Here is a 13,714-nt window from a genome sequence, read left to right as displayed (position 1 = left end):
GCCCTTGACGCACGATAACCTCTTGAACAGCCCGATCATGGCAAGGCTGAACAGGGTGGGCGAGATCACCGATCCCTGCGCGGTACCGCGCGAGCCCAGCTCGTCCTGTTCGGACACGAGGTCTCCCGCCCTGAGGGTGGCATTCTTGCGGGTCAAGAACGATTTAATGTACTCGTAGAATCTGTCTCCCAGGGCGAGCTCGGCGATCGACCGCAACAAGAAAGAGTGGGCAATGTTGTCAAAGGCCGTCTCCAGGTCCAGGCCGAGAATGGCCTGTGTTGCGGTCGATGACTTGGTGCTTCAGCAGCTTCATGGCGTCTTGAGTCGACAGCTTGGCCCAAAAACCGATCGGGGTGTGCAGGTGGAGCCCGCTGTCCTCCAAGTACCGGGTCAGCCTGTTGAACGTTGCGTGCTCGGCCACCTTGCTCACGCAGGACGTGAGCGAGGTGGGGAGCAGGTTGTCCAGGCTGGGTGGCCTGCCGGGCTTGGGGATGAGCGTGGTGTGCGCTAGCTTCCACGAGTCGGGGACCTCGCCGGGCTTACAGGCCTCGTTGATGACCTCGATCGGGCAGTCGATCGACGGATCATCAAGGTTTGCATTTCAAATGTAGCAGGAGCGTTCTTTAACATGAATGACATCACCAGCCACTCAGAATGGCCATTAGTCGTGATAAATGCAGTTTTCTGAAAGTGGCCAGAAAAAAATTAAATTATGGCGTTTTACATGCGAAAACCACGGAAAGTCGTCATAATGAATTCGGGAATGCCAGTACCCGGAAGTTACATCCAATGTAGTAAAAACACTTAGCATTTCCCAAGTGATCACACACACACACACATACGCACACGCACATGCGCGCACACGCACACACGCACACGCACACACACAAACACGCACACATACATACACACATACTCAATCAGCGTAGTTCACTGCAGTGCCTGAGTACGGGAACTGAGAACGGAGTGGACCGTAACGCTACGCCCTGCTAAACCTAACGTCACATAGTAGGGTACCTCTATAGCGAGCACTGTATGGCTGTATCACTTACCGTCTCAAAGCACTAGCTCAAACGCCGCGGTAGCTTAGTGGTGGTGGTGGTGAAAACTTTGAATTGCTGCAAGAGAGTTTGGGAGCCACAGAGTGGCCCCGCTACATGGTCGGTGTCCCTAGTCCGGGACATCGCATGACAATGCCCCGTCTCTCGCCCGTTTCACCAGAGCCCTTTGGGACTCAAGCGAGGAGCAGTTGAGGAGGGCAGTCTCCCATGCCTCTCTGGAAGGGGTAGGGGAAGGGGGGAGGTGAGGATTTTGAGTACATGCCCACACCATGTGGAAGATATCACAGGTCTCCCCACAGTGCGGGCATCGCCCATCCGTGTTAGGATCGTAATGCTTTAAGATTGCAGGACAGAGCAGAGTACCTGTCTGCAGGCGCCTTAAAGTTCGCTCCTCCGTCTTACTCAGCCCCTTGGCAGGGGCCGGGAAAAGGCGGTGGTTGTCGCTATAATGCGTTATTATTTCCCTGAATCGCAGCAGCGGCTGGTTAGTCTCCGAGCCAGAAGAGCTGGGATGAGGAGCCCGGTAAATAAGCGCTCGGGCAGCCGCGTCAGCGGCCTCATTATCTCGTACGCCCTGATGGCCAGGAGCCCAAATGATTCTTTTCGGTGTTGGATCAGTGGCAGTCCGTCTTAGAATGCAAGCAGCTAAGGGGGAGATCTCCCCAGCCAAGTAATGATCACATGCTTTTCGGGAGTCCGTAATGATGATTCTCGAATTGGCGTGGGCGGCAGCAAGCGCTATCGCTACTTCCTCGGCTCGCATTGAATTCGGGGCTCGAAAAGAGAGTCCATCGACGTGCATTTCCTGGTGAACAACAGCGGCCGTGTAAAATCCAGTGGGCGACGGCCCTGCTACGTCTACATAATATACACCGGGTCGGGAGCCGTGTTCTCTCTCAAGAGCCCGAGCCCGCGCTTGTCGTCTGTTTTCGTGCATGTCGGTGTCCATGTTACGGGGGAGTGGGGAGACCCAGAGCATATGGCGCCACAGTACTGGGATACGCTCCGTCTCCTCTGGAGTGCAGTCGTGTTGGATGTGTAAGCGGTTTAGCAGGCGGCGCCCAGGGGCCGTCTGCATGAGCCGCGTGTATTGGTCCACGAGGTGGGCCTCCCGCAGCTCCTGGTAGGAGTTTAGCACCCCCAATGCCTTCAGTTTGGCATTAGACGTAGCCACCGGGAGATCCAGGGCTCGCTTAGTTGCCTTGCGGATGATGGCGTCTATTCGCGCCTCGTCTTGCTTAGTAGTGCGGAGATATGGCACGGCGTAGAGGATCCGGCTAGTCACGAAGGCATAGACGAGCCGAAGCGCGTCCCTGCCCCGCAGACCGCCCCGCTTGTTGGAAACGCGGCGGATCATACGCCCTACCTGTTCGCCTACTCTCTTGAGTTTCACAATGGTGGAGTCCGGTCTGAGTCTGTGGTGAATGAAAAGGCCCAGAATACGGAGCTCCTCCACCTCTCTAATAGGACCTCCTGACAGAGAGATGTGAATTGCTGTCCTATCCTTTGGGTTCGATCTGACATGCAGAAGCTCTGATTTCGCTGGAGCACATTGGAGCCCACAGTCCATAGCATACGCATCGACTATGGAAGCGGCCTGCTGAAGGCGGGCCTCCATGTCCCCCAGGCTCCCCTCAGTGGTCCAAATTGTAATGTCATCTGCATATAACGCGTGTTGAATGCCTTCCACCCGGGCCAGTTGGCTTGGGAGGCGCATCATAGCTATGTTGAACAGGAGCGGTGATAACACCGCTCCCTGAGGGGTACCCCGTGTTCCCATCATATAAGGGCCGTATTCCTCGCCCTCAATCCGAAGGAAGGCCTGGCGATTAGTCAAGAAATCTCTTACATACGCGTAGGCCCTAGCCCCACAATCGGTAGAACTCAAGTTGGCCAGGATGCTTCCGTGTTTAACATTGTCGAAAGCCCCCTTCAGTTCAAGGGCGAGGATGGCTTTGTCGTTGTGTTGCATAGTTGTGGGTCGTGTTACATCCCTGTGCAGCTGGAGAAGGACATCCTGTGCAGACATGTGGGGGCGAAACCCGAACAGGGTGACTGCAAAGAAGCCCGAACCATCCCGAACCATCGTCTCCATAAGCTTGCCCGCACATGAGGTCAGTGATATGGGCCTCAGGTTGTCCGTATTCACGGCCTTACCTGTTTTAGGGCGGTAGCTTAGTGGCTATGGCGTTGCGCGTTGCTGGGCTCGAGACTGCCGGCTCGATCTCTGCTGCGGCGGCCGCGTTTCGATGGAGGCTAAATGCGAAAACGCCCGTGTGCTTTGATTTAGGTACTCATTAAAGAACCCCAAGTGGTAAAAATTAAAGCGGAGTTCTCGACTATGGCGTACCTCATAAACAGGGCATAATTTCGAAACTATGAACACTTTCATAGCTCTTTTCATCATAAGATCCAATCCCAGAATCAATTTTCTATAAAGCGCTGGCTTCAATGGGAGAAGGATGGTGGAACAAGGTGCTCTCTCGCATGAGCTAGGGAACCAAATTATTGCTATAGGACGTGACTCACACTAATCGTCTCAAAGCGCCAGCTTGCAAGTGGGAAGGAGTGGGATGAAAGTTGTTATTCTCCCAAGCTATGCACTGCAGAGAGAGAGAGATCCAGAAGACAGGGGAAAGGCAGTGAAGTTAACCAGAGGAGTATATCCGGTTTGCTACCCTACGCTGGGGAGAGAGAAGGTAAAGGGATAGGAAAGTAGAGAGAGCGATAGAGATAGAGAGAGAGAGAGAAAGGGAGCACAGATACACAATCACAGTCGGTCACTATCACCGCATACTATCACCGCACATCACAGTAGCGCTTGTAGCATTATGAACATCAGTTCCGGCTACCGACGCTTGTTCATGTCTGTTCTCCTTACAAACTGCAACAGTGGCTTCGTTGACCTCCGCTGCTATAGCTTGTGATGTCGGCATTCCTATCTGATTTCCTCTGTTAAAAGTCTTTGATTAAAGCGCACTACGCGATTGCGAGTGATCGTCTTTGTAAATTGTAGTGAGGACAGTCAGACAACGCTTTGAGTGGTCTCCTCGCTACCACAGTCATCACACGAGACGTCTTCAGCCAATTCGATTCGGAAAGCAAAAGACTTCGTAAAAGCCACTCCTAGCAATATTCGACAAAGAAGGGTAGCCTCGCGTCGGCAGAGTCGAGCTGGGATGCGAAGGTGAGGAGAAGATAGAGTCTAGGTGGTGCAGCCGTTGCCTTGTAAACTTCGGGTGTTCCACATGGCGAACATGATATCTCGTGTGAGAATTTGAAGGTTTCTAGCGGCATGTGTCCTTGATAATGGTACCGAATCTTCTTTGCCACCATGAAGAGCCGACCAAGCAGCGTTACCGGCGTGTTCGTTACCTATGACGCCGCAGTGACTAGAAAGCCACTGAAATGTTACGTGGTGTCCTTTCTCAGCAAAGGTATGGCTTAGTTATTTAATATCGAAAACCAGTTGTTCGTGTGGTCCACGTCCCATGGCTGATAACAAAAGATTGTAGTGCTGCTTTCTAGTCACTGAATATTGACCATCTTCGCGGTTGTTCTCGGCTAACGATACGAAGTGCAGCGCGAAGAGTTGCAAGTCCCCCAGCCGTCGATGTCTTCGGGTGACACGTCTTGAAACTGATGGCGGGTGCTCTGGCTTGGGAAAACAATGTCTCCAGAGTAACACTGGAGAGTTGCTGCCCATCAGTATAAATTTGTATGTGGTCGGCGTCTCTCTCGTGCAGAATGAGTAGAGATAGTTGTTTAAGGACAGGTGATAACAGCTTAGATATTTTCTGATTCATGGTAAGGTGAAGTGCACTGCAGGTCGAGCCAAGCACCATGGAGGAATTGATGGCTTAGCTGCGGGGGTGAAGCCTGATGGAAGGCGGGTGTAATAATCCGAAATCGTTACACAAAATGATGCCTGCCGCCTTTCTGACGTTAGTGCTGCAAGATGATGGAAACTGGCTCAGGAAAAATGCTTAATGTGCACTCTCAGCGCTTCAACCGCAATGTGTGTTTGTATTGGTTGGACCCGGGCCAATGGTCGCCACTGTTGATGCGCGTTTTGGCAGACCAAGACAAACGCTGAGAACCTGATCATCAATAGCCTGCAAAGTATGAACATTTGTCCTGCCAGTGTTGGTCAGTAAGGGCAAACTGTATCTAAAGAAACCCAGAAAAGGTGTCCTGTCAATTGCAACATTGCATGCATTGATATACCCCAAGTTTTTCCGCCCAGGAACTTGAAAAGCTGGAAAATTACTGTCAGGCGCTCTTTAGGTAGGTCACGTGCGGGCTCCATGAGAGATCTTTATCAATAATTATGCCAAGAAATATGTGAGTCTTCTCACAAGAAATGATCTGACTATTTGTGGAGGTGGCGTAGAGTGTCATTGTTTTGCGGGCGAATGCCACCAGAGCACATTTGTCTGACGAGATTTCGAGACCTTGCTTGCGGAGGTGTACAGCTGTCAGAGTAGCAGCTTTTGGAAGTCTTGTACGTATCTGAGGACGTGTCACACCTCAAGTCTATACAAATATGACGTCTGCGCACATATATATCTTGATCGCTGCTCGCAAATGTTCAGCGAGACCAATGAGTGTGAGGTTGAATAGGGTGGGGCTTAGTACTCAGCTTGAGGAACGCCTCGGTAAGTGTAGTGTAGTGTGGTCTGGTGATTGCCGGTACACACAAAGAACGATCTCATAAATAGGTAATTAGAAATTAGAAACGAGGCAGCACGACAATAATTACAGTTGCCGCACTTCAGGACAGTAGCCCGGCAAGTGTCTTCCGCGTGAGGTTCAGCTCCCCGGGGAAACAGTAAGGTGCTCGGAGACACCGCCTTGACATGTCCAAGCACAAGGAACTAGCGGCACTAAAGAACCTTTTGCACGAATGACCGAACAAGATGTTGGAAGTGACCGACTTTGATGTGACATGGTATATCTCCTTTCAAAATCAGTCTGACGCAGCGCGTGGTTCAAAGGCGGCTCCCATGCGTGATGACAGCACCCTCACTCGCTAGTTTGACGTGGGTAGGCAAGCACGCGTTGGCAATGGCGACATCAATGTCCTAAATGACACCCGCTGTGGATGCATCGGCCATCGGGAAATATTAACGCAATTTGATGCGTGAATTTAAGAACGCCGCCCCCTACCGCTCTGTAGAGCACGCGGTTTGTTCGGGCTCGTCTCTCTTTCTCTCTATCTCCACCTTCCACTCTCTTTCTCTTTTTATCCCGCTTAACCCTTCCCCCGTGCAGGGTAGCCAACCGGAACTGCCTCTGGCACCCTTTTCTCTTTCTTTCTCTTTGATGCCTTGAATAGACTGGATGACAGGCCATTTACAGAAGCAAAGATCTTGGGTACCTGGCCTCACAGTTCATTAGCCCAGAAAGCAGTTCGAGCGCTTCTTCACTACCTGACGGCAACAGACTTGAGTGCCCGACTATAGACATTCTACACCTAACTTAGTGCACGCGAAAGTTCGGTATAGAATCATGTTTTGTCTCTCTCTCTTTCACTACCCATTCCCCTCCCCACGTGTAGGGTAGCAAACTGGACTCAGTCTGGTTAACCTCCCTGCGTTATCTTCCTTCTCTCTCTCTATCTGCAGTTTTTCCAGCCCACTCCCGTTGGAAACATCGAGTGCGAGGACATTTTTTCGCGCACTTGTCCGGAAGCCCTTAGTTTCATTCTGCGCTACCACACTACCAGTGCACTACCAGTGCTCGTTGCTAAGCAGTCGGAGGTTGCTTAAAGATTCCTTGGGCACGAAGACGATGGCGTGAGGTCAGCGTTCAGGCCTTGACTTTACGGTCGCCGTGCTCACTTGCGTTGATGCATTCGCGTTGACGTTCCTCCTTTATGGCTCTCTTTCTGCGGAGATAGGTGAAGCGGCCATCCGATGAGTCTTCACCCGACACGATGTACAGCTCAGTGCACTCGGCGTCATTGAGCAAGCTTCCCATCTTCATCGCGAAGGACGGCCGTGATGACTCCTGGCCAGGCTGGCTTCTGGAAGACTCCGCGCCCATGGTCACAAGACAGGGAGCCGAGGCACCAGGAAATTCTGAAGATTTCGCCAAAAACCATAGAACACAAAGAGAAGCGTTATTCCAAGAAGACACTTTGTCGTTGTCCATTACATCTGCAGCTTAATGGGTAGAGCACTGCAGTTGATCCCCCTGGTTCAAGTCCCACCATCGGACGAGCAATTGTTTTATTGAGGAGGCCCCAAACGAGGCATGACAGATACGTGCCTATCTACCTATATATCTACCTACCACAAAGTGTCTGGTAAGAGCAAAGAATGCTTTGCAATAAGACCTTTATTTTTGTTTACCATGCGCCGTTTCGAGTACACGAGAGGATAAAACGCATGACGTCACGGCTACACAACTTCTCACAACACAACTGACTGAGACGTGGATGCCAGTGAGGCGCGGAGGCTAGCCCGACTGCGACGACGATGCGAAAGAACCCGGGGAGGTATTAAAGACGGCTTCGCATTATTACATACAGACAAGCAATTTGAATCGGTTGACCGGCAGAAAACAATCTCGAAGCGGAGTAAACAAAATTTCGTGACGTAATGTTTTCGGAAATGTAGTACTGATGCGTGTACCCAGAGGGATATTAATGATAAAGCTGATGTCCTTGCGAGAAAATGGGGCGATATCATCAAAGGAAACTCAGGAAAACAACTCGCTAAATAGCTTGTGCTGATTGGCGGTAATTCAAAAGATATAAAAATAAGAAAGCCGAACTAGCTTGCTTTATGGCGCGCAAGCCTTCTACGACATTCTAACAAACGAGTTGAAACAAAAGTAACGCAGATGTAACGATTTACCAATTCCCTGCAGTCAGTCAGCAACTTTTCGTGTCTTTAAGTCATTGCTTGAATCGATTAGCCTCCAGCGAGGTAATTGTAGTTGGATCGTCTTCATGTTATTGTCTTTTCTGTTCCTTTTTCTTCGTGAGTACTTTCGAAAAAGCCTGTACTTATGTGGCACAACTCTTCACGCGCCTTTCTGTATTGGAATTTATGAGATAAACCCTACTGATCATAAAATGTATTTCAGTGTAACGTGTGCTCGTTTCAGCTATGGTTTCTCTCTCTCTCTCTCTCACACACACACACACACACACACACACACACACACACACACACACACACACACACACACACACACACACACACACACACGCACGCACGCACGCACGCACGCACGCACACACACGCACGCACGCGCGCACACACACACACGCACACGCACGCGCACACACACGCACGCACACACGCACGCACACGCGCACGCACGCACGCACGCGCGCACACACACACACACACACACACACACACACACACACACACACACACACACACACGCACGCACGCACGCACGCACACGCACATGCACACGCGCACGCACACGCACACGCGCACGCACACGCACACGCGCACGCGCACACACACACACACACACACACACACACACACGCACGCACGCACGCACGCACGCACGCACGCACGCACGCACGCACGCACGCACGCACGCACACACACACACACACGCACGCACGCACGCACGCACGCACACGCACACGCACACGCACACGCACACGCACACGCACACGCGCGCGCACACACACACACACACATACACACACACATGCACACACACATGCACACACACATGCACACACACATGCACACACACACACACACACACACACACACACGCGCGCGCACACACACACACACACACGCACACACACGCGCACACACACGCACGCACGCATTAGCCCTCCGCTATTGGGGAAAAGCTTTAGATGTGCGCCCACTTGATCTTTCTGTCACGCGACGCTACGAAACCGCGAAAACGAACCACATCAAAGTGACGTGTACGCGTTAAAGATGCATTAATATGCCGAACAAAAGTGAACTTTTTTCGGAATATGCATAGAGACTACCCCGTTCTGGAAATAATAGAGCATGGCTGCCCGCCGATTGCTCTGGCAGTGGCTACTTGGAGCTGCCGGAGAGAATTCATTTATTTGTGCGTACACTTCTTTTTGCTTAGACTGGTTACTTGGAGCTGCCGGGGAGAATCCATTTATTTGCGCATACATTTTTTTGCTTAGCTGTGTAAAGCTGTCGATCCCTTTTGGCAAATACACGAAATCACTTGGCCTACTCTTTTCCGCTGAGTATCCGTTTTAGGGGCATCTTTAACCTTCTGTTGCACGCCGCAGTGAATTTCTACCAGCGACCGCAAGCTAGCAAGGCGAAGCGGGCCAATTGAAGATGCCGGCAGCTCCCTCCTCATCTGGTTACTTTCCTTCCCTCCTCTCTCTCCCTGTCATCTTTGTTTTCCCCTTTCCCATTCCCCCGGTGTAGGGTAGCCAATCGGACATTATTGTGGTTAACCTCCCTGCCTTCTGCTTTTCTGTTTCCTTCCTTCCTACTTTCACTGCCCTAGCTCAGTCACAACGAAAGCCTCCCCACTCCTGCCTGTGCTCCTCGCCTCTTGCCAGCCGTTTGAAAAATAAGAAAAAGAAAGTTATGAAAGCAGGCAGTGCTATTGTCATTGAAAGCAAAGAAAAGTGACCTCCTATAAACGAGGAGAGCGTTTGATTGGGCTGTTCAAACAACGCTGCGGGCCTCCGCCCGATGCTTACGCTGGCATTGCATAAATTTGACGGAAGGAGATTGGAATAAAAGCCAGATAGGAATAGTCTTACGTTATGGGCCCCTGGCCGCTACCACCATGCTGACTGACGAAGCGGCTGCAACAATGGTGGTCACTATGGTGACCGCCATGCCACCCGTCATCTTGTCTCAGTACCCCTGCCCTGGTACGTTTAGGGGCACCGGCTATTTTGGCGTCGAAGATTGGCTCGGGATGTACGCGCACGTCAACGAGAACAGCAGGTGGGAACAGACTCTCACATTCGCCAACTTGATCTTCTACTTGAAAGGCACGGCGAGGGTCTGGTTTCAGACACATGAGGAGGAGCTAAGAAGCGGGAAACAATGCAAGAAAAAGTTCGGCGACGTTTTCGGCATCAAAATCAACGAAGAAGGAACATGGGCCTCGCGTCCAGACGTCAACCGAGTCATATTTGACGTATACTCAGGATGTTTTCGCGCTTTGTCGCAAGGTGGATGAGCGAATTTCAGAGTAAGAAAAGGTGAATCATGTACTGAAGTACATAGCAGACATCCTTTAACCTTTTCGTGTACGATAACTTTACTAGCATCCACATCATAAGTGAGTGCCGGCGTCTTGAAGAAGCTAAGGGCGTCGAATTGTGCATGAGTATACCGCGACCCTGGCACGTTTCTCCTCTTCCAAATACAGCCGCTATACCATTGTGCGAAGACAGTGGCGTACCAACTATGTTACTATTGCTAAATGTCGCAGTTTCACCCGAGAGGTGAAGCATTGATGGCGATAGCCAATTGCAAATTAGTACACAACCATAATAAGTACGGACAGTGATTTCATCGGCCGTATAATCTTGTAAACACCCGTTTACAAGATTATACAAGCATGGTGTCAGCGTGTACAGGCAAACATGCACACATCACACTCGATGACCGTGGACACTCGCTGTGAAAACGCTAGCGTAAGGAAGCGTGGCAGCAGCAGCGAGCCAAGTGACTTCCGTGCTGTCTATCGCTTCAAAGCAAACTGAGCAGCGAGAACACAGTGTACGCAAAGCTACGAGCCACAGCCTAGACTGTGCCCCCAAAGCTGATCGCCTTCAAGACAAATCCCGCGCGAACGCGCGTGGCCGCGCCCTACGCACTTGCTGCCGAAGTACAACCCCTCCCTCCCCTCGCCCCTGTTCCTTGCGTGTGACCAAAAATGGCGCGCTTCCTCTCCGCTTTCCGATCTTGCTCACGCGAGATTGAGCCGCGATCGTAGGCTCAGCCTCGTACACTTTCACTGGCACATACAGCATACGGCGCGCGGCGACGGTGTTATCGCCTTTGGTCTTTATGCGGAACACCACGGCGACGGCGATGACGACAGAAAAAATGCCACTGGAGTGTCCAAGTGCTATCAGAGTAACAAGACGAAGAGCCTAGAAATGCTTTTGTCAGTTTTATTTATAATTAAGAAACAGAGACCGATTTATCAATCACACATGCTGAACCATGGGGGCCCGAAAAATTATTTGAATTTGCGTTTATTTCTTGCAAATATATAAAATCTCAAGAAGATGCAGGAACCCAAGGCAATGAGTGCCTCACAGAGGTACCGGATACCGCCCAGTAGCAACAGTACAGTACACATCAAAAATGCACATTTGCAACTAACAAAGTTAATAATTAAACAAAGAATTGTTCAATTGCAGTGCGGAACAGTGCGGATGACGCTGCCCGATCGACCCACAATGGTGCCCATATATACCAATACCACTGTCAAGAACAGATGCAGCCACAAGTCTTCGCTCCCTCGCACGCGAGCTTACGCAGTATCTGTAGAGCACCAGTGAATTCACGAACGCACGTCTCCACAGATTGGATCCACGTCTGCAACTCCGTCTTCCACCAGATTCACCCCGAGCGGAAGCAACACTTCTGTGCCGTCTGTGGCCCGGCGTGGCATTCACGAACTCCTATTCCTTCCGCATTGGAATGGCCGACAGCCCTACTTTAGACACCTGCGGCTGCGAGGAGACGATCGGGCACCTTCTCCGCGACTGTCCCCGTTACAATGTGCCACGAAAAGTGCTCGCGACCACGCTCTAAAAACTGGACAATCGCCCCTTCACAGAGGAAAAAGTTCTAGGACACTGGTCCTGGTGGGTTTCGGCACTCAAGGCCTCAAGGGCTTTGCTGAAGTTTTTGAAGGCATGCGAATTGTGCGATCACCTTTGAATGTTGTAGCGCGTAGCATCGCGTTACTGTGTGAATTTTTCTCAGTTTTCTTTCTTCTTCTTTCACCTTTTATCCCTGTGCCCCTTTCCCCAGCACAGGGTAGCCAGCCGGTATTTGCACTGGCTAACCTCCCTGTCTTTACTCCCCTTTTGTCTCTCTCTCTCTTTCGAACAGGAAGAAGCCAGTGGAAGCGGATGCACATCACGTCGGCTCCGTATTCCACGAATGTTTTTGTAGCGCAAATCACCAAAAAGCCACCCGCTATTGCACATCAACGGACTCAGCCCGTTCCCAGGAACAAGTGGATACCAAAAACCAGGTGGGGTTCCAATTTTTCAAACCTCTACGACAATATTTTGGCCGGACCTCGTGGCGGGAGAGCCACGAGGCCACGCGCCGGAGCCGGCTTCCTCAACAATTGCTAATCATTTTCTCAATAAGGGAAGTCACCGTAGAGGGGTGCAGCGTATCCCAGGAAGAAATGGATATAAGGAAGGGATGGAAGGAGGTCAGACACAGATCAGACCGGCAAACCTCCCAACATCGCGAGAGCACCTTGTCGCCGACGCGGCTCGACAAGTGTAACAATGACCCGTGGAAAGGCAGGCTAGAGGAAATATGCAAGGCAAGCAGAATGCCACATTTGCCAAGAGGGGATTACAAGATTGTGATCAGACAGCGTGGAGGACTCAAAATATCCGAGCACGGTACAGTTCACCTCACAGCGGCGGTACAAGATGCGGCAGGCATTCCTCGAGACGAAAGGGAGGAGGACACTGTCTGCCCCAACAATTATTAAAATATCCTGCCCGTCAGTACATCGGGTCAAGAGCGTGCAAACAAATATCAGGAAATAGCACGTATCAAGATTCAAGACACGTTTTACGAGACCAATGCTTACGAGACATCACCTGACATGACGGCCAAAGGAGTCAACAGAGGAATCCCACTCGACGAGGGCCCAAGAGACATCACAGCAGCGGTGGTTACGAGCAACGGCGATAGCAGCAAAAAGACTCAGTAATACTACCACAGTGATTGTGCTCTTTGAAGGACACAAAGTGCCCACGTACGCCCGATACAGGGCAGCGCTACTCCCTTGCTCCTTGTATAGGAAACAAGTGGATTTCAGTCACCAATGCAACAGACTTGGACACAGAGGAGATGTATGTCCCGACCCCGACAACAAGATTTGTGCGGGATGTGGAACACCAAACCCAGATAAAGACCATAGGTGCCAACATAAATGTCAGTTATGCGGCGAGGACCATCCGACCGCAGACAAGACGTGCAAAGCCAAATTCAAGAAGCCCTTCATCGTTAAACAGAGGCAATGGCACAGACTGCAACGAGAACGACAAGAAGAACTTGAAAACGCTACCTCAAGAGAAGACCGCGCAGAGTCTGGTGGAACACGTGGCCTCCCAAACGCCAGGGAACGACGCTCCAGATCGAGAACAAGGTCTCCATCCACCACCAGATCCTTATCACGGTCCGGCTCCAGGACACCCGGGACACGACCCGGATCCAGATCCAGGTCCAGAACTAGGCCATCCTCTTCAGCAAACCAAACAACCACTGTGAGCTGGGCAGACGTGGTCGATGGCTTACGCCCGGGGGCTGGTGGGGAGACTGCCAATAATAACGAGATAAAGCAACTAAAACACGAGAACGCGCAGTTGAGGATTTTGCTAGCACGTATGAGCGATGAAATAAAAATTCTCAAGGAAGGAAAAAACCAAATAA

The 13,714-nt window shown here is 51.2% G+C and overlaps 1 protein-coding gene across 1 annotated transcript; it reads right to left on the bottom strand.

The window, feature by feature from the left end:
- Nucleotides 1-1,170: 1,170 nt before the first annotated feature.
- LOC126541002 (uncharacterized) lies at nt 1,171-2,832 on the bottom strand. Its single transcript, XM_050187813.2, has one exon. The coding sequence runs from the start codon at nt 2,779-2,781 to the stop codon at nt 1,171-1,173; it is 1,611 nt and encodes a 536-aa protein (XP_050043770.2). The 5' UTR covers nt 2,782-2,832.
- Between the last annotated feature and the right edge of the window lie 10,882 nt (nt 2,833-13,714).

Source organism: Dermacentor andersoni, chromosome 2 (assembly GCF_023375885.2).
Source record: "Dermacentor andersoni chromosome 2, qqDerAnde1_hic_scaffold, whole genome shotgun sequence".
NCBI lineage: Eukaryota > Metazoa > Arthropoda > Arachnida > Ixodida > Ixodidae > Dermacentor > Dermacentor andersoni.
Note: the sequence above shows the minus strand (reverse complement) of the source record. Positions and strands in the feature narration are given on the sequence as shown.